This window comes from Carassius carassius, chromosome 13 (assembly GCF_963082965.1).
Source record: "Carassius carassius chromosome 13, fCarCar2.1, whole genome shotgun sequence".
NCBI classification, from domain to species: domain Eukaryota; kingdom Metazoa; phylum Chordata; class Actinopteri; order Cypriniformes; family Cyprinidae; genus Carassius; species Carassius carassius.
The window spans coordinates 608,568-633,813 of NC_081767.1; the positions used below are offsets into that span (position 1 = coordinate 608,568).

The 25,246-nt window shown below is 42.1% G+C and overlaps 2 protein-coding genes across 2 annotated transcripts; both read right to left on the reverse strand.

Annotated features, from left to right (window-relative positions):
- Window positions 1-454: 454 nt before the first annotated feature.
- On the reverse strand, window positions 455-13,036 carry chrna3 (cholinergic receptor, nicotinic, alpha 3). The gene is made up of 6 exons (XM_059564506.1): window positions 12,920-13,036; window positions 12,054-12,199; window positions 10,627-10,671; window positions 3,041-3,150; window positions 1,890-2,961; window positions 455-962 (listed from the first exon to the last, which is right to left on the reverse strand). Exons 1-6 carry the CDS (start codon window positions 12,978-12,980, stop codon window positions 834-836), a joined length of 1,563 nt encoding a protein of 520 aa, XP_059420489.1. The 5' UTR covers window positions 12,981-13,036; the 3' UTR covers window positions 455-833.
- Window positions 13,037-13,343: 307 nt separating this feature from the next.
- Window positions 13,344-24,730, reverse strand: chrnb4 (cholinergic receptor, nicotinic, beta 4 (neuronal)). The gene is made up of 6 exons (XM_059564505.1): window positions 24,554-24,730; window positions 21,278-21,423; window positions 20,689-20,733; window positions 20,379-20,488; window positions 18,192-19,209; window positions 13,344-14,817 (listed from the first exon to the last, which is right to left on the reverse strand). The coding sequence occupies exons 1-6, from the start codon at window positions 24,630-24,632 to the stop codon at window positions 14,644-14,646; spliced, it is 1,572 nt and encodes a 523-aa protein (XP_059420488.1). The 5' UTR covers window positions 24,633-24,730; the 3' UTR covers window positions 13,344-14,643.
- Window positions 24,731-25,246: the final 516 nt, after the last annotated feature.

A 25,246-nucleotide genomic window follows, 5' to 3' on the forward strand; every position in this document is an offset into this window, starting at 1 on the left:
GCCATATCTCATGAAGAAATGTGTGAGTTTACAGACAGTCAGATTTGAAGGGATAATTCATTCAAAAATCAATATTATATATTATTATATTTTATTTTCATGGAGCACAAAACCAGAACCAGAATATTCTTGCAACTCTTTTCATTACCAGGACTTGAATGGATTGTACAATTCTTTCATGAACTGAACCGATTCATTCATGAGTTATATAGGCTAAAGCTGACTAGAGGAGAAGATTAGCAGAGAGCAACTGTATTTTTACACTGTTTATCATCGAGGAAAGAAACAAGTTTGTACAAACTACTTTTATGTTGCTTTTTTTCTTGTCAATTTGGAGCTTACTGTGAACTGTGAAACAGACACAAAAAAAAGACCTGTGTGCTCATTCTTCAAAAAAAAAAGAGAAAAAAAGAGAGAAACAACTCAAGGGTGAATAAATGTTCATTTTTGGGTGAACTATTCCTTTAAGACACTTGAATACTCTTCTCTAACACTCCATCTACAGGCCAAATATTCCATTCAGACATTGGCCAAATGTTTTTTAGCTTTATATAATGCAGCTGGGTTGCATGACTTTGATGGAAATAGAAATTGACAAAAGAGGACACTAAGCCATCGGGTGGGTACTTAGAAATCTTCTTGAAAGTCGATAATGATCCTCATTTTAGCTGCTCCATTTGATCTCTTAAAAGTCCCAGAGTCAACCAACCTGTAAACAGATGTCTTTTCTGCTCTAAAATGAAACATAATTAAAAAAAATACATAAAAATGCTGAGTTAAGGTTTCTGAAAATTAGGTTCTGACTATGAAAATGTTCTGTGCTTGTGAAGGCATCACATGTCCTCGGCCATCAGCAGCGGCTGCAGGAAGAGTCCAGCTGTACCCAGAATGCACACAAGGACAAACACCCACAGAAAGATCCTGTCAATCACCATCGCCACATACTTCCAGTCATCCTGGACCTTTAAACACAAGGGTTGGAAGAGCAAGACATGAACTATGGATCATATTTCAAAATGTTTAAACTCTACTGTTTCACACACAATTTCATCCATGCCTTCTGTCATGAGTTTTTTATCTAGTCAAAGCTCTTTTAGTGTAATTGTACAAATGTCCAGCTTCAGCTGCTTCTTCTGGTGTCAAATCTTGAGTAATTTTGATCAAGTAAAGGTCAGAAGAATAAGGTCAGTTATATCTCCAGATGAACTCTTACTGGACTGAAGCAGCTCAGCTTTACTTGATTCTCCATCAATCATGTTTTAGAGTCTCAAATCTGATCCTCGGGATCTTTTGAGGAGCGTTTGTTTCCAGAAGCTTTACTTTCACTGTTCCTCAGCGGAGGAATGATCTTCACAAGCCTCCAGAACATCTCACATCTTCTGAGGAGCCTTGATTTCTTCAGCTCTCCATCACTGTGTTATATGTGCGGATCATTTACATCTCATCTCACTGACACACATTACTGGAGATATAGAGCACAGACTCATATTTAGATCATTTTATGTCAGTATCTGCTCTACTGTTGTAAAGATCTCATTGATTTACATTACAAGCATCAGAATTTTATCATAAATATCAACATTTTTCTGAGAGTTGTGAATAAAATAAGCACTGTAAATGAAGCCTGATGGAGAAAATATGATACTCAAGGAAAAGCACATACAAAGTATATATATATATTTTTTTGATTTTGTCTAAAGGTTAATTTTATAAAATTTGAATTTCTGACTATTATTCCCTAAGTTAGGCTTTACAGAGTTAAAGTATGTAGTTGATTGTAGTTATTTTTCCTTTCAGGTTCCCTTGCTTGTTTAACACTAAATACTGAGGACCTAGGAATAAAAAGTTATCAATAACAATGAATCATTAATTGAAGTCGGTTCTCTCACCTCCTTGGCCTCGTTCTGTAGCCTCATGTTCTCTGCAATGTACTTGATGCTCTCTATGGCATCTCTGACCTGTGGCGACAAGCACAGAACGCCTGCGTCCAGAGACTCAGAGCTGGAGCACGGACTCCCTCCTCCTCCGTCCTCTGCTCCTTCGCTGGAGACGTTGGTGCCATGTTGATTCCAGCAGCACGTACATCGGCCTTCTCGACACAGAAAGCTGGGCACCGTCTTGGATGCCGTTTTGGACGCCTCACTTAGTTTGTTGAGCTCAGTGGTGCACAGGAGCAGAGGAGCCCGGCGTGACAGTTTTGTGGAAACCAGACCTGGAGTGTGAAGAGTGCAGGATCTGGTCTTCCTCTCTGGGTCTTTCTCAGGCCGCTTCATGAACATGACCTGAGGGAGCAGACTGAGGAAGACGTGCCGCACCCAACCGGGCATGGTGTGCGTCTTAGGTGTGCGGTAATGCACATTGAGCACAAACACAGTGATCACGATGGACAGAGTCACAAATATCATGGTGAAAAGCAGGTACTCTCCAATCAGAGGGATGACGAGAGACGTGGATGGGATGGTTTCAGTGATGACCAGGAGGAACACCGTGAGGGAGAGGAGAACGGAAATGCACAAGGTCACCTTCTCTCCGCAGTCGGAAGGGAGATAAAAAACCAGAACAGTCAGGAAGGAGATGAGCAGACAGGGAATGATCATGTTAATGGTGTAGAAGAGTGGCAGCCGACGGATGTAGATCGAGTACGTGATGTCCGTGTAGATCTCCTCGCAGCAGTTGTACTTGATGTCGTGCTTGTATCCGGGAGCGTCGATGATGGTCCATTCACCGCTTTCCCAGAAATCGTTCAGGTTGATGGTGGAGCCGATCAGCACCAGGTCGATCTTGGCTTTGTCATAGGTCCACGAGCCGAACTTCATGGTGCAGTTCTGATAGTCGAACGGGAAGAAGGTGACGTCGATCTTGCAGGAGCTCTTGAAGATGGCCGGAGGGATCCAGGTGACATCTCCGTTGTATCGTAGAAGAGCTTTCGTTTTGTCGTCCACCTGGAAATCTCCAACTGCACTGCGGTTTGAAAACAGAAACAGATCATGAAGGACTGACGAGGTCAATATCCAAACAAGGATCAGACCAGATCACTTACTTGTTGTACAACACAATGTCTGGTTTCCAAATCTTCTTGGACGGCACACGGATGAACTCTACACCTCCAAAATCCTTAGGATCCCATCTGAGCTTATAATCGTTCCAAATCTACAAAAAAGTAGAAACACACAGAAAAACTATGTTTCCGCCACTGAATAAAAATATAAAATGTTATTGCAACTTTTTAATCTCATTATTCTAACTTTTTTTGACTATATCTCGCAATTCTGCCTTTATAAAATGCAATTCCAAGTTTATATCATGCAGTTCTGAGACAAAAGTCAAAACTGTGCGATAAAACTACAATAAAAAAAAAAAGCTACAACAGTTTTTTATTCAGTGGCAGAAATGGGCTTACATAGTTTTCAAAGATTACTGGAGAACATTTAGCAAGAAAATACAGTTGCAGCTTTTCAACTTCAGAATTTCAAGTTCACTGGAATTTTACTGGCAATTATTTATTTTGACAATTTACTTAAAGCCTTTATGTATAATGCATTATAAAGATATTCAGAATGTGTTGTAATATTGCCTAGAATGCATTGTTTCCTACAGTACATTATGTCACAATCTCGGTGGGGTCTGCCGAGGCTTTGTTGTCCTGGAGCACATGGCCTTTTGTTTTGACGGCTCGCCATGTGCTCCAATGTCATCGTGATGTTTACTCTGCCGCCCCTCTTGTTATCCCTGTAAGCTAATTCCCCCTAACCTGCACCCTGTTTTGTCCTCATTATCTTCCCTTTACCATGCCCTTGCCCTGTTTGCTGTCTTGTGTCATTCCACAAGCGTTGTTTTTAAGCTTAGATAATCTCAATCGTGTTTCTGACCACGTCTAGTTTTGTTTATTTTTCCAGTCTAGTCGGTCTGGTGTTCCTGTTTTTGTCTTCCCTCCTTTTTACCCACCTGCCCCTCTAGGATTCTGGTCAGGTCACTACCTTAGCTATCTCTGCTTGAATGCTGTGACGAGTGGGGCGGGGCCGAGAAACATGGGAACAGGAGCTCCCCTCTCTCGTCTCTGTCGCTCCTCCTTCCATCTCCTTTTCTCTCGCCTGTCTGTCCTACCCCCAGGTTCCCGCAGGTCACCGTGAGCGGTCCCCCCGGAGGGGGGGGGGGGTGGGGGGGGGTTGGTTGGGGGTAGAGCGCAGTCTCTGCGAGGGGCGATGGGGGTATGTGACGAGTGGGGCGGGGCCGAGAGACCTGGGAACAGGAGCGAGGCCGGTGGAGTGATTGGAAATGAGCGACACCTGCTCGACCCACCAGTCTCGAGTCCCACGGAGGAGATGGAGGGATATAAAACAGGAGCGACGACAGAGAAGGACGAGAGTGGACCAGGTCTGGGTTTTATTTTGTGTTTTGCTTTTTATTTGTGCGCGTCAGTTGTCCGTGAGGGGCTGATGCGCTGTTTTGTATTTCTTTTGTCATTATTAAATCTTATTTGATTGTCTGCCGGTTCCCGCCTCCTTCTTCCCGATGATTATGGAGTTTTAATTCGTTACAAATGCCTATGTCTTCACAGCAGCCCCATCCGATTCTTCTCTGCTCAATTGCTGGCTCGCTACCTCTCTTCACTGCTGATTGCTGATGACTGATTGCTGATGGTTTTGCTATATGGCTGACTAATTGACTTTCTTGGTTTTCAATAAACATTATTTTTTTTTGTTTCACCTGCTGTTGGATCCCAGTCTTGTTTTTGACAGTTCGGACTGACCAACAGATGGATCCAGCAGGTGAGGAGTTTGTTTGATTGGCTATTGCTTATCAAGAAGCTCTCCTCGGCCACCAAGCCATCCAGCTCTCGTCCACCACTCAGGTGGTAGAGACCCTCACTGCCCAAATGGCTGAATTAAGTGGCTGCTTCCGCGAAATCCAAGACGTTTTGTTGTCCTCGTTTTGTTGTGGTTCCCCTATCTCTCTCTCACTGCGACCATGAGCCCAAGCCACACGCCAACAACCCACCCTTGTATGATGGAAATTTGAGTTCATGTCGGGCATTTATATCTCAGTGTGCGCTTGTGTTCACACTGCAAGCACGCAGATATGCTAAAGAATGGTAATAGGTTGCTTACATCATTACCCTGCTGATTGGAAAGACTCCAATAGGGGGACTGCCATTTGGGATGCAAAAGCCCACTTCTGCACAGACTTTGAGGAGTTTTGCAGTGAAATGAAAAGGCTTTCTGATTGCTCTGTTAAGGGGGATAAAGCTGTATCCAAATTAGCTCCATCAAGGAGGCTGTTCCGTGACCGAATATGCTTTCCAATTTAAGACTCTAGCAGCCTATTGTGACTGGAATGAGGGGGCACTGCGGGTTATGTTTTGGGAGGGGCTTAACTTTAAAATCCAGGATGAGACAGCTACACACGATCAACCCAAAAACCTGGAGGGCTTTATCAATCTAGCAACTTGAGTTGAGTTGTCTATTGTGGAATCCCGGGCCATTTCGCTTAATCGTGTCCTTTAAATGACAAGGCCCACTAGTCAACTGGTGAGTCCTGGTGGGCACTTCCTCTCTTATCTCCCCTCTTATCTTGCACCCAACTCTCTGCCACCATCAGTAAACCAAGACTCCACCCACTCCTGCAAGTCCTTACTTGATTCTGGTGCTGAAGCCAGCTTCCTGTGGACTGCAGCACAGCCAAAAGCTGGGGCATCCCTGCCATCACCCTCTCCTCTCCTGTCACTGTCTGGGGCCTCTCTGGCCAGCCAGTAGCCACTGTCATCCACACCACCCCCTGTTAAGTCTTGTTGTGTTGGGAAATCACCATGAGTCAGTTGTGCTGTTACTCCTGAGGTCCACATATACTATGCCTTGTTCTGGGGTACCCTTGGTTGGCTCAGCACAGCCCTCATGTAGATCGGTCCCGCAGCCAGATTGCGTCTTGCAGTCAGTCTTGGCATGTGTGTTGCATAGTTGCTGCCTCTTCTTCTGTGTCTGTGCCTCCTGTGTTGCCGGTTGAGGTAGCTGATCTCACCTGGGGGAGTACCGTGATCTGCAGCTGGTTTTCAGCAAGTCCAGCAAGGCACTTCTCCGCCCCAGGGTCATCTCTTTTCCCTGTCAGAGCCTGAACGAGAGTATATGAACAAATACATTAAATAATCCATAAAAGCCAGTCTCCTTCGCCACTCGTCTTCTCATGCTGGCGTAAAGTTCTTCTTCATTCTGCATCCTTGCATTGATTACCGAGGGTTTAATGGCATTACTGTTAAGAACAGGTACCCCTTTCCATTTATGTCATCTGCCTTTGAACTCTTGCAGGATCCAACATCTTTACTAAGTTAAACCTCCAAAATGCCTATCATCTAATCCATATTTGTGAGGGCGATGAGTGGAAGAGAGCCTTCATTACCCCTACAGGACATTATGAATACCTGGTCCTTCCGCTGAGGCTTACTAATGCTCCTGCTGTCTTCCAGAGTATGGTAAATAGTGTGTTGGGAGACATGATTAACCAGTTTGTCTTTGTGTACCTTGATGATATTCTCATCTTTTCTCCATCTCTTCAGGTACACACTCGGCACGTGCACCAGGTCTTCCAGCAGCTGCTGGAAAACAGGCTTTATGTCAAGGTGGAAAAGTGCGAGATCCATGCCAAGTCGGTCTCGTTCCTTGACTTTGTTTGTGTCAGCTGGGGTGATTAAATGGGATCCGGCCAAGGTTGAGGATGTCGCCGAGAGGCCAGTCCCCAACTCCAGGAAGACTCTGCATCATTTTTTGGGCTTCACCAACTTTTACCGGCAATTCATCAGGAACTTTGGCCAGGTAGCTGCATCCTTAATGGCGCTCACCTAAAAATGGCCTCCTGAGTCTGAGCACTCCAGGTGAATGGTACCTTAATGGTGCTCATCATTCACCTGGAGTGGTAAGGGTCAGGAGGCCTTTGAGTTTAGGGTAGGTGCAGTCTTGTCCCAGCATTCCTTTAAGGATGTGAAGGTGCACCCCTGTGCATATTGCTCCCATCGCCTCAACCCAGCTGAATGTAATTACGACATTGCTGCTTGCAGTTAGGTAAGCCTTGGGTTAGTGATGTTACTAGTTGGAGGGGTCTGTGCAGCCCTTCTTGGTCTGGATGGATCATAAAACTTAGAATATGTCTGTTTGGCCAAAAGACTGAGTTCGTGCCAGGTACGCTGGGCACTCTTCTTTGACCAATTAAATTCTCTGCTGCCTGGCATCCCGCAATTCTGCCACTTGGAGCCAACAGCTCACTTGGATTGAGTACTCCAAAAATACACTTCCAGTAGCATCCACAGGTATGTCACCGTTCAAATGTTCTGTTAGTTATCTACCTTCTGTGTGATACCGTCTATCCTAGCCTTTGTCCAGAGATGTCGTTGTGTCTGGAAGAAGGCTAGGAATGCCTTGGTCCAGGCATCCAGATGGACCAAAGCGCAGCGGCTGATCATCACCTGATTCCAGCACCCCGCTATGTCTGTGGTCAGAAGGTATGGCTGTCTTCCAAGGACCTGCCTCTCAAGGCTGTCTCTCGCAAGTTAACGCCTAGGTTAATTGGTCCATACCAGATCACCAGGGTCCTTAATCCAGATGTAGTACGGCTTAAGTTGTCTCCCGTCCTTGGTCAGGTGCACCCTGTTTTTCATGTATCCAGGGCTAAATCTGTTTTCAGATCTACCCTTAATGCCAACATTTAATCTCCTACCCCCACTCCCCCTCGTCTAGTGGATGTTTCTTCTGTCTATTCGGTTAGGAGATTACTAGAAGTTCATCGTCATTGCAGGGGTTTCCAATACTTGATGGACTTGGAGGGTTACGGTCTAGAGGAGAGGAATTGGGTTCCAGCTCAGGATTTTCTGGATCGGTTGCTGATCGAGGACTTCCGCCGGAGACAAGGTATAGTATGAATAGTATTATAAATGGAGTTACAATTATTGAGATCATACAACAAGGTGCATTACAAGGAATTATTAATGAATTAAAGATGCTTGAAAAATCCATTATATATATATATATATATATATATATATATATATATATATATTGTGACAAGTCAGCTGCCTCCTCCGGATTGTCATCGGAACCCCGTCCTAAATCACCGCCCTTCACCAGGCTCCCGACAGGAGTGGGTGTGTGAGAGAAGAGGGGTAATGGACGAGTCAGGGCTGGTGGCGCGTGATGGGGCACACCTGATGTAAATGGAGCCTCATCACCGCCGCTGTTTAAAAGCCCAACGTGCCTCTCCTCGAGAGACTGGCCTCTTCCCTGTGCATGCACACTGGTTTCCTTGTGGGTACAGGAAGGGTGCGTTGTGGGATTCCCGCGCCACCAGAGATGTGAGCTGCCGGACCCGTGGTCCAGAGGAGAACTGCACCCGTTTACACGGCCGAGGGGCCAGAATGCCGGGCTGTCCATCCCCTGCAAGCGCCGCGGCCAACGAGCAGGATGTGGCCACTAGAAGAAGCCGCCGCCTCTCGCGCCCCGGACTTCAGTGGTCATGTCAAAGCAGTAACTAAATCAGCATACTATCATCTCAAAAACATTGTTTCCAGCCAAGACTTGGAGAAACTTGTTCATGCCTTTATCACCAGCAGGGTGGACTATTGTAATGGGCTCCTCACCGGCCTTCCCAAAAAGACCATTAGACAGCTGCAGCTCATCCAGAACGCTGCTGCCAGGATTCTGACTAGAACCAGAAAATCTGAGCATATCACACCAGTCCTCAGGTCCTTACACTGGCTCCCAGTTACATTTAGGATTGATTTAAAGTACTTTTACTCGTATATAAGTCACTAAATGACCTAGGAGCGAAATATATTTCAGATATGCTCACTGAATATTAGCCTAACGGACCACTCAGATCATTAGGATCGAGTCAGTTAGAAATACCAAGGGTTCACACAAAACAAGGGGAGTCAGCCTTTACTTTTTTTATGCCGCCCGCAGTTGGAATCAGCTTCCAGAAGAGATCAGATGTGCTAAAACACTAGTCGCATTTAAATCTAGACTTAAAACTCATCTGTTTAGCTGTGCATTTATTGAATGAGCACTTTGCAATGTCCGAACTGATTGCACTCTATTTTCATATTTTTTATTTTATTTTATGTAAAATCTTTTTCTAACTGTTTTAAATTCATTTTAAATAAGTATTCTTGTTTTAATTTTTCTTCATTATTATTTTACTTTCTTTTATGTAAAGCACTTTGAATTACCATTGTGTACGAAATGTTCTATATAAATAAACTTGCCTTGCCTAAAAGCCTCTCAGAGGCCTGACACCACACCCACTGTGTCTGTATATATATATATATATATATATATATATATATATATACAGTATATATATATGAATCAAGTAAAGTGTTGCTGTAAAGGTTTGTTTTGTGTTTTTTTTTACACCAATTTTAGTTTGGTGGGTTTGTATGCACAAAATATGAAAGCGAGTTATCATGTTGTGTTACACAAAGTATGTCAGGGTTACAGCAAACACACAGACTAAACAAATGGCTACTATCAGATGATGAGTGTGTTTCAAAGATGCGGCCCTAAGCCATGCTCTCATTTATTATTCTCCAGACTCTCTTCTGGCAAAACAACAGCAAAGTCCGTCATCACAGAGATGAGAGGAGTCACTTAGGACACACACATCCCGTTTGCCCTGTTTAATATAGTTAAGGGAGGCAATGCCAACTAAAGGCACATTTAATAGAACTGATGCTGTCAGTACATGCAGTGTTTGTATTAAGTTAGCTTGATTAAATGGGATTAATGATTTGCCATTTAATCATTAATTAACTGAATGATTCATTCAATAGGAGGTCACAATTGTTACTCTCCTTATGATCACTCTCTTAACAACTTCTGAGATCTAAAGCTGTCTTGTTTAAGTAGACCATTTCCAATCTTCAGGGTAGTAAAAAATATCAGACAATTAGACATCTGGAAACCAAAATGAGATCACAGTCCAATGTATACAGTAGTTCACCAAATTCCTATATGAATATAATAATATAATCTAAACCGTGGGGTTTTAAAACTTTTTGGAGCCAGAAACCCCTTACCGTTCATCAGCTCGGACCAATAACTGAGTGCAGCGTGAGAAAAATCCAATATTTAATTAAAATCCTCCATCAAATTCTTAATTATCTGCATTCTGTATTCAACTCTCTATCATTATATATAATCGTCACTGATCTAAAGCAAGCAACAAATTAAACTTGTTGTCAGGAACTTTTTAGTTTTCACCCATTTAACGTCACCTTCCTCAATGAACCACAGCACTTTCTTAATTAATGAATTCATTAATGCATGTTCTGTAAATCAAATGCACGTTTTATTGCTGATCTGAAATCTACCATCACTAATCTGAATCAGGATTGTCAATAAAGTGGAAAGACTTGTCTTAATGGGGCTATGGTATCCTTTATAAGTTTCTCATATTGTTTCTTCCCATTCATTACTCATTATCATGTCTTTTCAAAATCTCAGATCTGCATTCCACTGGGAATCAAATCCATCTGCTGCACCAATCACTGTAAACAGTTACCGCAAAGATTGTGAATACAACTGTGATCAATTATCTAAATGAATTAATGACCTTTGGATGTGCGTGAATAATGCATGTGCTTACATGTCGCAGCCAAAGGTTGGTCTCCATGATCTGGTTCACCTCATCCTGTGGGAAAAAAAAGGAAAAGAGAGTCTCTAAGAGTCGCAGACAAATCACCTGCGGCCGAATGAACACATCTCTAGGTTAATATTTTAGAGCTTGAAGAAGAAACATGCTGTCATAAGCAATCATTCTCCAGGCGTCAGTGTGAGCGGGAGTGAGCGGACCGAACCCGAGCCTCCGTGTCTCACAGATGGGCTGTGCTCAAGGACCACCTGAGTCCCGTGGCCTGGAGGAGCTTCATGATGCACACGGACCTCCAGCTGCCCACAAACATGCTCCATGCGTAGCTCAACGTCTGAGGGTTTTCTTAAACGCTCCAAAAAATTGGACTCTCACAATCCCATATACAGGGAAAAAAAAGTGTATACAGAAAAAGTCCAAACATATTTGCTATCAATTAATTTTTTTACCAATTTTATATATTTTTTAAATATACTAAACATCTAAAAAAAAAACTTTATTTTAAAAAATATAAATATACATTCAAGATATTTTGTCGTAAATGAACAATGAAATAACAATGAAATCTAATTCACTATATTAACAAAAACTATAATAATATATCTATTAAAAAAACACTGAATATGTCACATTTGAAGAAAAAATGTGTGTACAAAACATGTGAACATATAACACATACGTGTACACTACTGTAAGATCAGCAATGTATTTTCCTGCAACTGACATACATTTTGAAATATATTTTGGTATATGAAGGTTGAATTTAAATTGATATTCACTTTAAATATATATATATATATATATATATATATATATATATATATATATATATAAGACAAAAAAAATTTGAAACTTGATGAGAATTTCAGAAGTTCATATTTAGACTTTCTCTGCAATTCAATACTGCAATCTTTCTTTGTAATATTGTTGTTTGTGTTCCCATCCCCAAAAAAGCATGAGACAGTCTCCCTTATCTTTAGAGCATAACAATTGGATATGACTGAATGCAAAGAGATTGCAGAAATGCCTTTTTTTGAATCACACAGGCCTTATCATTATCAGGTTGAATTAAACAATCTAGAGAAAAGAAATGAGAAAGAATGACATGAGGAAGGAAGTAAGACTTTATAGACACCGTGTTTAATAGAAGTGAGATGTTCTCAGAGACTGAGATGAGAAGAAGACTGAAAATTCACCAGATCATGCGCTCACACGCTCATTCACGCTGACGGATCGATGCGTGTCTGAGGTCAGAGGTCACAGAATCAATGCGAGATCACACTTGTTCTCTGAAGAGAGCCAACTCATCATGTGTCTAACAGATGACTGATAGAAATGACGGAGAGCAGAGTCTGACCCCACTGCACACTCAAATCATCTGAAACTGGGGTAAAATATGAAAATGAGCCTGCGTTTGTTCTTACCACTTTGACCAGCTGTGACATGGACACTTCAAACTGGACGATGACGGGGTCGGACACATTCTCCACCGGTCTGATGTACTGGTTATAACTGGAGAAGATGACTGAGAAGAGCCTGTGCTCGGCCTCAGAGCCACAAACCCCTGAATCTGGAGCAGAGACCTTGATTACAGCACAGAATCTCCACTGCTTCAGAAGAGGAGCGCCAGCTAGAGCCCCTCAACACATGCAGCAGCAATTTAGCAAATGAAGAATACAGCTAAGTGATTTATCTTAAGCAGGCAATAACACCAGATTATATAGTAATCAGCATCAATTCAAAACCTCTCTTCTTTTGGCAATATCTTGATTTCGTTTTGATCCAACATATACAAAGGGGTTCATTCAGATCAATAGAGAGACTTTTGCCATTGAGATGACTGGGGAGAAAACAAAGGGAAAAAAAGAAAGAAAAAAAATCAGTTATCCTTATTTAACCTCTAACTATGATCCTGATTACAACTGAAAACATGTAAGAACGCCCTGAATTGATATGAGACACATTTTAGTAGCGTACGTTAGACTGAACTAGGGATGAATGATAAAAACATTCGTATTTATTTAGGAATTTGGTGTCTTAGACCTGATAAAAACACTTTTACAAAAAGAGAGATTTAATGCCAGGTTACATTGTGACAATTTACCCCGCTACTTTATCAGCGTGTTTTAGAAAAGGACTTTTTCCTGCGACTGGCTTGAATTATTAATAATTGAAAACCCTACACGTAACACTGCGCTAAATAGCACATTTGGTTTGTATTTCTGTCATTTCTCGCTTGAAATCAGCGCTCTACAAACATTTCAATAAACAGCAACAAATCTTTACTCACCCGAAAGAAGAAAGAACAGAGAGCAGCAGGTGCGCAAAATGACGAGAGGTCTGGCTTTCATCGTACAGTCCGGAGAACTGATAGAAGAGCAATCCAATAGAGTCTGAACTGGGACGAGGAAGACGAGAGAGAGGGTGGGGGGAAGGCGAGAGAGAGAGATAGAGACAGAGAGAGAGAGAGAGAGAGAGAGAGAGCGCGCACCTCTCCTTAATCAGAGGATAGCTACTGTACAAGGCGCAAAACAGCAAATGCACTCAAAAGTCGGCCACTGAATTGGGTGAATTCAAGTTAATATGGGCATTTTCCCCCAGTCATCTAAATGGCAAAAGTATCCCACTTTACCTGAATTCACCCCTACCTTCTTTAAAACGCAGCGCGCGTGAAGCTGATTCTCACATTGTTACAGGATAAAGCACAGGAGGATTTTATAGTTTTACCATGAAGAACACATTTAATACTGGTTGACAGAAAAATCCAAGTAATACATTTGTCTGAAATATCACTATCAATATCAGTATATGAGAATAATAGCTACCCATATCAGAGTGACCCTAATGTTGGCTTCCCAAGAAATGGTAGGCGATGTATGTTTCAAACAGCTGTTGATTCAGACTGACATTATATATATATATATATACCATAAACTCCATAACTCTCGCACACACACTCCAGCAATGTCCTGGGTGGATTTTTGGGAAAATATAAAACCTCCAACACCTCGGTGTAACCTGTCCTGTTATAAAACAAAATCTGTATAAAGAGATACAGTATTCTGTGCTGTGAATGATAGTGATGCTCTGTAGTCTGCATTAGATACAGAATAATTGCAGGATTCCATTGTGAATGAGAGTACAGCCAGCAGGTGGCGCTCTACTCACGAGTCCATCATCTGAAGGTTCTTTCAGGTGAACACAATGAGGAACACATAACATGATAAATAAAACGACAGCTGATGAATTCTTGAGTCCTGAACACACCGGCGCTGAAGAGAATAGTGTGAAATGAAACGAGGACGAGCAGGTGATTCTTCTTCCTCTCCGACGAAATGTAGAACAGACACATTTGTGCTGATTTCATCAAGACTTTGCCAAAATGGACATGAATGGCTGCAAATAAGAGTGAATACCGAGAGATACCTTGTGTATCTATCAAGACCACTGAAATTTGGAGTACATTTTACAAGAAAATACTATTTCAATCTTTCTACTTCATGATTTCATGTTTAATTCAGTGTTACTTAGTGTTTCCGTGAAGCTTACTAGCAATGTTTGAGTGAAAATCTTTACAAAGTAAACCCTACACCAATTTAAATAAAAATAGATTAAATAATCTTAATGTGCAGGGAATCTCTGTAGTCATCTGTAGGTTTATTTCCCTGAAAAGTGACTAACAATGTCTCGACCTATAACAAGAGTTGGTGGGCGGGGTTAACTGATGTTTCAGACCAATGGCAGACAAAGGGCGTGAAACCTGTTTGAAAACAATAATAAATTCTGCAGTTCCGTTTGGTTTCACTTTACACACTCCGTGGCCATATTCTGGGTAAAAAAATTGCTGATGTGAGGAAAATGCTCAACAGTGAGATTATAATATAATAATGGCACAATGACTGTGACACTATTGGTGTTTCATGCTCAGATCAATCAGAGCTTCATGTGTTTGAATAAGATAATATAAAGCAACAGTTCATTCAGATCTCGGGCTGCAGGTGACCCGGTCAGACCTCACATTCGGTCTCGTCTGGACGGCTCTGCGCTGGGCTGCTGGACGGCTGCGGTCTGCGTCTGGAAGAGCGGCTGGAGGAACAGACCTAGTGTTCCCACCACACACACGATCACAAAGATCCACAGAAACAGGCGGTCCACCACCATGGCCACATACTTCCAGTCCTCGATGACCTGCGGATGCACAGAGACCGACTCGTTAATAACCCTATTGATGCATTAGTGCACTAATAAGGGACGAGGAAACAAATGTAGGCAGAATGATTCGGAACACAGTGCTGATCCACTACTCCATCTCTCTCAGACCGCTGTCCTCGGCACTTTCTGATTCTCACTATTATTCTCTCTCTCTCTCTCTCTTTCTCTCTTCCACAGTGATTTAAGCACACGATCGATGCTCTTACAATGGGCTCTGGCTGAAGAGTGAGCATAACCTTGGCTGCCTCCCACCTGTGTGTCTGCTGAATAAATGTTCTTTGTTAAACTGAAATGACATTTAACTTATACTGCATAATTCCATTTGTTGTAAACCATAATGTTCAGGTAATATCTTACGAGCGAGATGTTAGACTAGTGTTTCCTGCACACAGAATTACAGCAAATGAAATACTCACACAGTTCAGCCAGCTGCATTCACCAACAAATCACTCTCATCTCTCTTTTTTAAATGCCAATAAGACTCACACAATCACTGACTCTCACAAATTGAACCGTTCGCAAATATTTCATGTTTTAGATCGATAAGGGCAATTATGGCCTGTGATTTACAAGTGAAAAGTCATAAAAACTCTACAAGCCATCAATCTCCTCGAAGAGTTCTTAGGATGATATGGAATTACAGATAACAAATACTTTTACATTAAATAATCCTTTGTTTGGTAACACTTTCGAATGTTTTGTTGTTAATGAATTACTACACAGGAACAAATAACTAATGCACTAACTATTATTAACTAACAAGAAACTCTGATTAATGATTAGAAAGTAATAGCACTCAGTTGAAAGTGGCAGTTCACTATTAGCTAATCACAATTAATGTGAATTATGCATAATATATTATTAATTCTAGAGTGAAGATCTGGGAAACCCACTAGTAATGTAATAACTCAAGTGTTACCAGATCTAGCAAAAGGAATTACTATTCAGAATCTTACAAAAACCTCAACAGCTTATAATGATTCAGTAATTTCTAGAAAGTTATCATGTTATTCACTTTAGAATACTGCTCCAAGTTGTTAATATTTCCTTCTGATGTGTCATTACTAGTGGTTTACTATGACCTTTACTTTAAAATTAATTATAGATTATGCATTATTCATATTTATTACGAACCTGTTTACAGTAGTTCTTAGTAGTTCTTGGGGATGTATGGAAAAACATCATTGGGACATCACGGATGACACCAGCCCCACTCCGGACACAGAGCCCAGCCCACCACCACCCCTATGCGCGGAGCTGAACCCTGAGCCCACTGCTGATGGACAGCCAGAGCCTGCCATGACCAATGAGCCATTGCCATGGATGGCGACAAAGCTGAGGATCGCAGTGGAGCCAGAGACCACAACGTCGAACCAGGTGCGAACCAGGAGCTGGCAACAGAGCTCACCATGGTGGAGAGTGTCATGGACAGAGAGAGCGCGGAGGGAAGCTCCGCCCACTGCACCATGGCTGAGGGTGAGTAGCGATCTATGTACAGTAATAAGGATCTAGTAAATCTGGATATATATGCAGACATGCCCCCTCTTCTCCTGCCTTCATATGAACTCTCTGTCAGTCTTGAACGGTCTGTCTGCCAGGAACTAGTCTCAGCCTCAGACATCATGCCCACTGACCGTTGGCTAAACGTGTGATGCAATATGGGACACAAAAGTGTAAACACTTCAGAAGTGTCAAAGTCATCATTGGATTGGTTTTTCAAAGGATTTCTATGAGACATGTGTGTAACTTTCTTTAAAGTTCTGTCTGGAAGCAAAGATACTGTGGCTCCTCACGAAAGAAGAAAGTCATCGTGTTTAGAATTGTGACGACGAGCGCTTTTCAGGGTCAACTAAACTCTGGATTTTCAAAAGTATATGAAATATTTAAAGTTCGCAGCATAGAATCTTTAAAATATGCTTGAGAGTTTTACACACCAGCCTATTATTGTGGCGACATTTCCACACCTCGAAACAAACTGTGATTCATGGGCAGGCCTTGGCCAATGAAAGCTGCCATGAATTCCAGACCTTCAGTACCCAGTCTGAAGGTCTGGCTACGCGAGACTAGCCTGGAACTAGATGTCTGTCTGGATTTCCCACCCACCCTCCCACTCCTGCCTTCTCCTGTCATCGCTGGTTCTCCATCGCCACCACTGTCCCCTGTCAGCCCTTTTGCTCACCCTCAGCCATCATCTGTGTGCTGGATTTCCCACGGGTTTGCCACTCTCAATCTGGAGGATCATGGCTGGAGGATCCCTTGACTCTGCCTTGGCCATTCGACCCAGCAGCTCCACCATGGCTCCTAGCTCCCTCCTCTCCAACATGACCCATCAGTCCACCAACTTCGCCGGGCTCCCTCGTCCCTCCGGCTCCACCTTGGTCTTGTCGTCGACCATCTGCTGCCTCGGAACTCCACTCCTCCGGCTTCACCTCATCCTTCCGTCCCTCTGGCTCTGTCAGGCTCCTTCTGCCCTCCGGCTCCACCTCAGTCCTCGGTCGCTCCGGCTATACCGCGGCCATCGGTCAGTGGCGCCCTCCAGATCCTCAGTGATGCCTTGGCTCATCGGCTCTCCATCTCTACCTCGGGCTCCTCCTCCACCTGGTCTGCTACTGTCAATCGGCCCCCTGGAGTCGTCAGCCCTTCCTCCTTCCGTCGGCTCCACCATGGGCCACCATCATGGCTGTGGCCTGGGTCCCGCCTGGCTTCTCTTGCTCTAGGTTCCTCCTGTCTCTTCCCTCCATGGTCCGTCCTCCACTGGTTCCCACCCAGTACACCCCCCCGCCCCAGTTGTTCCACGGTGCGATATCAACATTGCTAATAATCAGAAATGTTTCTTGAGCAGCAAATCAGCATATAAGAATGATTTCTCAAAATCATGTGACACTGAAGACTGAAGTAATGATGCTGACAATTTAGCTGCGCATCACAGAAATAAATTAAAGCAATAAGACATGTGAAGCCGTGGTTTACAGTGAATTTATAACAGCTAGCTTCAGTGTCACATGATTTTCAGAAATCATTGTAATATGCTGATTTGCTGATCAAGAAACATTTCTGATTATTAGCAATGTTGATATTTTTGTGATAATTATCATACACTACCATTCAAACGTTTGGGCAAGCAATAAATTAAAACTTTTACTGACACATTAAATTGATCAAAAGTGACAGTAAAGGCATGTATAACGTTACAGAAGATTTCTATTTCAAATAAATGCTGTTCTTTTGAACTTTCTATTCATCTGTGAATCCTGAAAAATAAAAAACTGTATTTTTGATCAAATAAATGCAGCCTCAGTAAACAGAAGAGACTTTGAAAGGTGTGTCTAGGAAGCAGTAAAGTCACTCACACTTTGATCATCATCGTTTCCCATCATGTGGTCAGCAACATAGCAAACGCCGTCCACGGCCTCCTGGATCTCAGATCCCCACTCTGGAGCCGGCCTGCTCCCTCTCAGGTCCTGTGTCGAGTCGTGTCTGCGAGAGCCGTAGCCGAACTGAACCTGAGGTCCTCGGTTATAAAAGTGTCCCGGCGAGGAGACAGCCGAAGCTGAGGCCAGCAGCGCAGAGGCAGATGACGACATGCCGGATCTGTTAGGAGCACCAAGGCCCAGCAGAGATCCAGGGTCCCTCAGATGGCGCGTCTGCCGCAGACGCTGACGAGCCGAGTTTCCCCCCGGTCTCTGCATGAATAGCAATGCTGGGAGTCTGACCAGGAACACCAGCTTGACCCAGTCCGGCATGCTGTGTGTGCTCGGAGAGCGATGGTGCACGTTCAGCACACACACGCTGGTGATGATGGAGAAGGTCACCAGCACCATGGTGAACATCAGGTACTTCCCTATTAGAGGAACGTCCAGCGATGTGGGTGGCACGATCTTGGAGATCAGCAGGAGGAAGACGGTCAGCGCTAACAGGACAGAGATGCACAGCGTCATCTTCTCGCCGCAGTCCGAAGGCAGGTAGAAGACCAGGATGGCCAGCGAGGTGATGAGCACGCAGGGGATGATCAGGTTGATGGTGTAGAAGAGCGGCTTGCGCTTGATGATAAAGTCGTAGGTCAGATCCACGTAGGTGGGGTCCAGAGCACTGACCGTCCTCCGGCCTGGTAGAGCCAGGATGTCCCACTCGCCGCTGGGAGTGAAGTCATCCATGCTGGCCGCGTCGGACTTCAGCAGCAGGTCGATCTCGGTGTGGTCGTAGGTCCAGGAGCGGAACTTGAGCGTGCAGTTCTGCTGGTCGAAGGGGAAGTGCTTGACCTCGATCTTGCAGGCGCTCTTGTAAATGGCGGGAGGAAGCCAAGCGATGCTGCCATTGAACAGGACGATGGCATTGGTGAAGACCGTCACCTCATACGTCCCATCTGCACTGCGGAGCAATAAGAAGAATATTAGATATGTGACAACTACAAGGGCATTTTAAGCTAACAAAATATACAGTATATTTAACAAATAAATAACTATATATATTGCACTACAATAACTAATAGTTTAATGAAAATGTAGATATAATTCTGCAGAATAGTCATGTGAACCACCTAAATAAGATTGACTGTTTATTTTTGAATTGGGCTCAGTGTTACTTTAATATTACTTATATACTATTATAGGTTTAGTAATATTTTGATTTATCTTTTATACTATGGGTTTCATTTATTTTTATTTCAGTTTTAGTTTTTATTTATTTTAATTACTTATTTTAATTATATATATATATATATATATATATATATATATATATATATATATATAATTGCACTCCAAATATGTAGTTTATTGAAAATGTAAATCAAAAACTAGATAGATTACATAGAATTGCTTCTATCATTTTATTATTTAAATATTTAAAATTATTGCAATTTTTTTCTTTTTCACTTTTAATTTAAGTTCAAATTTATTACATTTTTCCCCCAGGTAGTAATTTTAGTGCTTTTTAAACCAAAATAACATATATTATTATAACACACACATATATATATATACACGCATACATGTTGCCTTGGCAATAAGTTAAAATAAGTTAAAGTTTGTCATTAAATATACACTGAACAAAGTTATAAATGCAACACTTTTTTCCCCCCAATACAGTAAAACTGCACATTTGAGAGTGGTCTTTTATTGTGGCCAGACTAAGACACACCTGTGCAATAATCATGCTGTCTAATCAGCATCTTGATATGCCACACCTGTGAGGTGGATGGATTATCTCGGCGAAGGAGAAGTGCTCACCAACATAGATTTAGACAGATTTCTGAACAATATTTGAAAGAAATAGGCCTTTTGTGTACATAGAAAAAGTCTTATAAGTCGTGGCAAAAACAAAAGTGTTGCATTTATAATGTATTTTTATGTATTTTTTTCAATAGAAATGTTTTAATCATATCAGTTAAAGATAATAATGCTGTTTGGAGTGAACACTGCTGGCTGTTTGCTCAGAGGCACAATGGTGAAAGTTGGTGGCTCGTGTCTTGCAGGACCGAAGTCAGTTTCCGGTCATTATCTCCTTCAGCATCTGGGTTTCTCTCATCAGAAACTCACTTGTTGTACAGCACTATATCAGGCAGCCAGATGTGTCTGGAGGGGATCCGGAGCTTGTCGATTCCCTCGTACTCCGCCGGGTCCCACGACAGCCGATAATCATTCCAGTTCTGCAGATAATCACAACGGTCTTATCATTTCATATATGAGCTTTCCCTCAGTCAGACAATTACACACTTGATTAGCGGTGTAATGAATGGACGTGAGTGTACTGATTATAGGATAAATTCAAGATCAACTACAAGGACGCCAGAGCTGATGAAGCTTTAATCGAGTAATAATTGAGATCTGACGAGCCGCTGACACTGACCTGAGTGATCCAGACGTTCGTCGTCATGATCTGCTCTCTCTCATTCTGGAAATAATTCACAGAAATAATAACACAGAAATGCATCGCTGATGGAAACTTGCAGGCATTGCATACATCCTTACATTCTAAATGTCCTTTTCAGCAGCATTAGATCTGTACTGGTTTATATTAGTGACTGATGACATTGTAATCTGGTGTTTCTCAGCCCTGTTCCTGCTCATGTTGTATTATTTGACACTCATTTCAGGACCACTAATTCGGTGATTGTTTGATCAACAATGGGGTGGTGTTAGCGCAGTGGATAAGACGCATGCCTGTGGTGTGGGAGACCCGGGTTCGAATCCACTGTGAACCGCCAGTGTGTCCCTGAGCAAGACACTTAACCCCTAGTTGCTCCAGAGGCGTGCGACCTCTGACATATATAGCAATTGTAAGTCGCTTTGGATAAAAGCGTCAGATAAATGTAAATGTAACAATATGATATTTCATGGAAATGCATTTTGAAATCTCTGGTGCAACTTTCAAACTTTTGGCCATTGAAATACACTACAAAAGCATAGACATTGAGATTGTGAAGGTTTTGACTCACCACACTGATGAGCTGTGCCAGAGACACCTGCAGGAGAACGGTCACTCTCTCGGTCCTGTTCAACGCCGGCCGGATCAGTTTGTTATAGCGATCTTTACCCAGCAGCCAGTTCATCAGGCGCTCCTCTGAGTCTGCACAGAAGCCACCTGCAGACCGCCAGAGAACACTTCAGACCACAAGAACACAGACTCGCTTGGGTTATAAAACAAACAGATGGTGACAGTAACCACCAGAAATACTGCAATATGATTTTCAGGTGCATGCACTTGTTGTACATGACGACTGATTAGCTGAGATACTCTGTAAGAAAGAGAGAAAGATGCTTAACCCCTGGTGAAAACTGTAAAAATATATAATAATTGATTCTGCTGGGTTGCTCACAGCTATACATGTTCCAAAAGCACTGGGCTAATTGTTGTTAACTTATGAAAATAGTATTTCTGAATGCTCAAAATTTCCAGGTTTTTTCAAATGTTTTAAAAATATTGTTTTCTTGGTTATACAAACATTTAGGATAAATTCCACTTTTTCATTTTGCAAACATTATGGGAAAGTTAATCTGAATGTTCTAAAACATTTCAGGAAAAAAAAAAATCCATGAATAATTTATAAATAACGGATATACAGCTGTGGTCAAAACTTTACATTCAGCTTAATGATTTACAAAATGCAAATTCTGAATTTGAAGATCAGGGTAAATTGTTAATGTCTTCTGGGGATTCTGAAGGACAGTACTAAATGATTAAATATGATATTTAAACAAAATACGAAAAATTTGACATCTTTATTATAAGTTTTCACCCCTCGGCTCTTAATGGATGGTGTTTAGTCAGTTAGTAGATCAAGTGTGCAGACTGATTCTTTGTAAATATGCAGCTCCATCTTTTCATAACAGTCATATAAATAATGCTGAGATGCTGTGTTTTCTCTGGCATGATCTAATCTGACTCAGGACAACACTTAAAGGAATTTTTACTGGCCTCTAATAGAATTAATGACCAATCGGTCAAATGAATAGTCAGTGTGCTTCATCATCAGCTCTAACGAGGTGCTGCTCTCATCACCGAGACCTGCAGCTTCAATTGTGATTAATTCATATTAATGAGCAGTGATCTGTATATTTTGAATATTTTGTCATTTAGCGCTGTAACCCACAGTCATGATAAAACCACTTCAACAGGCACATATTTTGTGTCTTTCAAATTACACAACTACCAAGCTGAGTTATTACAGTTAAGTTCAACAAAAACCAAAACCACAAAAAAAAACCCTTAACAACCTGAACTAAAATATTACAAATGTAACTTATTTTATTTAGCATTTCTAAGGCAACATTTCTGATTTTCATTTAGTTTAACTTAATGAACTAAAACAACTAAAACTGAGAACATAGAAATAATAAATAAATGTCAAAAACAAGAAAATCACTAAAGCTTTAATTTAAAATAAAAGCAAATAAAAATAATAAATAAGTTAAATATATGGAAAAGTCTTCGGACATTCGTATTTTAACCAACAAAAAATGGTTGTAAGTCAGTTATTTCAATCTCTTGCTGTAGTGTGTCAGTAGGAAATATCCGTCTACATTTCCAAACATTCATTTTGCCATTAACTGAAATAATGCAGTGAGATAATTGTCTGACAGCAGCCACTTCACACACACTTCACACATTAGAAGACTTGCTCGTCTCTGCCTTCTTTTGCACCCAGAGTCATCCTGAAGCCCTGGAGCAGGATCCTCTGCAGGCTCAGAGCAAACATCTGGACACATGCAGGTCCTTTCACGGACACCATGAGCGTGCAGCCAGTGTGAGACTGGTTAAAGTGTATTATGACCGCAGGCTGTCCTCAGCTATAGAGAAGAGACAGAGGCACAAAAAGACATGGCCTCAAATGGCCAGCGACAGTGAATTAACGTGAGACGTAGTCTCTTAAAGGTGCAGTAAGCTGTGTTTGCATTCAACTGGCCTACATCTGGCCAAATATCAATGTGCTTCTGGACGGTCATCAGCCTGAGAGTATGAGGTCTAGCTGAAAAACTCTTCTTTTTCATATGCATTTTTTATTTCCATTTCATGCTACACATTCATATAATCTTTTATTTTCTTTTTTATTTTCTTTCTCTTTTTTTGGATTCTATAACAAGTGCTGTTTGGGCATTTTATTTTTACACTCATTTTGTTGGTTGAAAATTGTCTGGTCTTTAATAATGTTCTCAAAACATTAGCACACAAACATTAATTATAAATACTTACATTTAAATTAAAATTAAATTAAAATTTAAATTAAATTAAAATTAAAAATGTATGTTTATCCAAAGCGACTTACAGTAGTGCATTCAGGCTATATCATTTTTTACCTATCATGTGTTCCCGGGGAATCGAACCCCAACCTTGTGCTTCATAGCACAATGCTCTACCACTTGAGCTACGGGAACAATTGAGCTTTCATGAAATACTTCATGGAACTTATTTTTTAAATTATCATTATCATTTTCAGTTAAATGTTCATCTGCTTGTTTCAGAACCTTTAGAGAAGTATTTACTTAACCTTCACATAACCAAGAAGAAGAAGAAGAATAAATAAAAACTTTTAAAAACATTCAGAAATACTGTTTCCATAACTAAATGGGAATGTTGGTGAAAGGTTTCTGTTAGCTGGGTTGAGTCTGTAGCACATATTTATTCAAGCTTTGTAAAGTGTCGTGTGCACTTGCCAAATGTGATAAATCCAGTAAATATATCATTATATATCATTGTTGTTCAGTTGCTTTGACGCAATGTATTTTGTTTAAAGCGCTATATAAATAAAGGTGACATTGACATTGACATTATGATTATTATGAATATTAGTGTTAAACTGTGACAGAGCTTGTCACGTGATCTCATCATGGCGGCTCACGATGTTGTGTTGAATTATCACAATCTCATATAACTGGTATCTTGATCTCATGTAAATATACATCACTTTAATGAAGCTTATCAAAGGTGCCACCAATTTCCGTAAAAGAAATAAACGTAGTGTGCCTTTAAATAGTTCAGCTGTGTATGAAGCTCTTACTCAAAACATCCACAAAACACACAGAGAATGTCCGAACATTTATTTGCATCCAATGAAAGCAACAACAATCACGTTTTCTCAAAATTTTACAACAGCAATAAATTTAGGAAAGCACAGAAAGACATTTCTAAAGCTGAAGCAACAGGGTTTAACTTCTGTGACCGAAGAGTGGCATCAAAACTAGAGCAGAAACAGCAGACGGAGCTCTTTACTTACTTCGGAGGAGAGAGAATGCGCACAGGAGGACGGAGAGCGCGCGCGTCATGCTGGAGATCCTCAGTCCATTCCTCCTCATAGACCTCGATACAGAGCAAAGACACTGAGGATGAGGAGGATGAAGCGCTGGCACCCGCAGACACAGCACGAGCAGCGCGGACCATCCAGGAGAGAGAGGGGGGGGGGGGGGGGGGAGAGAGAGAGAGAGAGGGGGGGGGGAGAGAGAGAGAGAGAGAGAGAGAGAGAGAGGGAGAGAGAGGGAGAGGGAGAGAGAGAGAGAGAGAGGGAGAGAGAGAGAGAGAGAGAGAGAGAGAGCGGGAGAGGGAGAGAGAGGGGGAGAGAGAGAGAGAGGGGGAGAGAGAGCGGGAGAGGGAGAGAGCGGGAGAGAGAGAGAGAGAGAGGGAGAGGGAGAGAGAGAGAGAGAGAGAGAGCGGGAGAGGGAGGGAGAGGGGGAGAGAGAGAGCGGGAGAGGGAGAGAGAGGGGGAGAGAGAGAGAGCGGGAGAGAGAGAGAGAGAGAGAGAGAGCGGGAGAGGGAGAGAGAGGGGGAGAGAGAGAGAGAGAGAGAGCGGGAGAGGGAGGGAGAGGGGGAGAGAGAGAGCGGGAGAGGGAGAGAGAGGGGGAGAGAGAGAGAGCGGGAGAGGGAGAGAGAGAGAGAGAGAGAGAGAGCGGGAGAGGGAGAGAGAGGGAGAGAG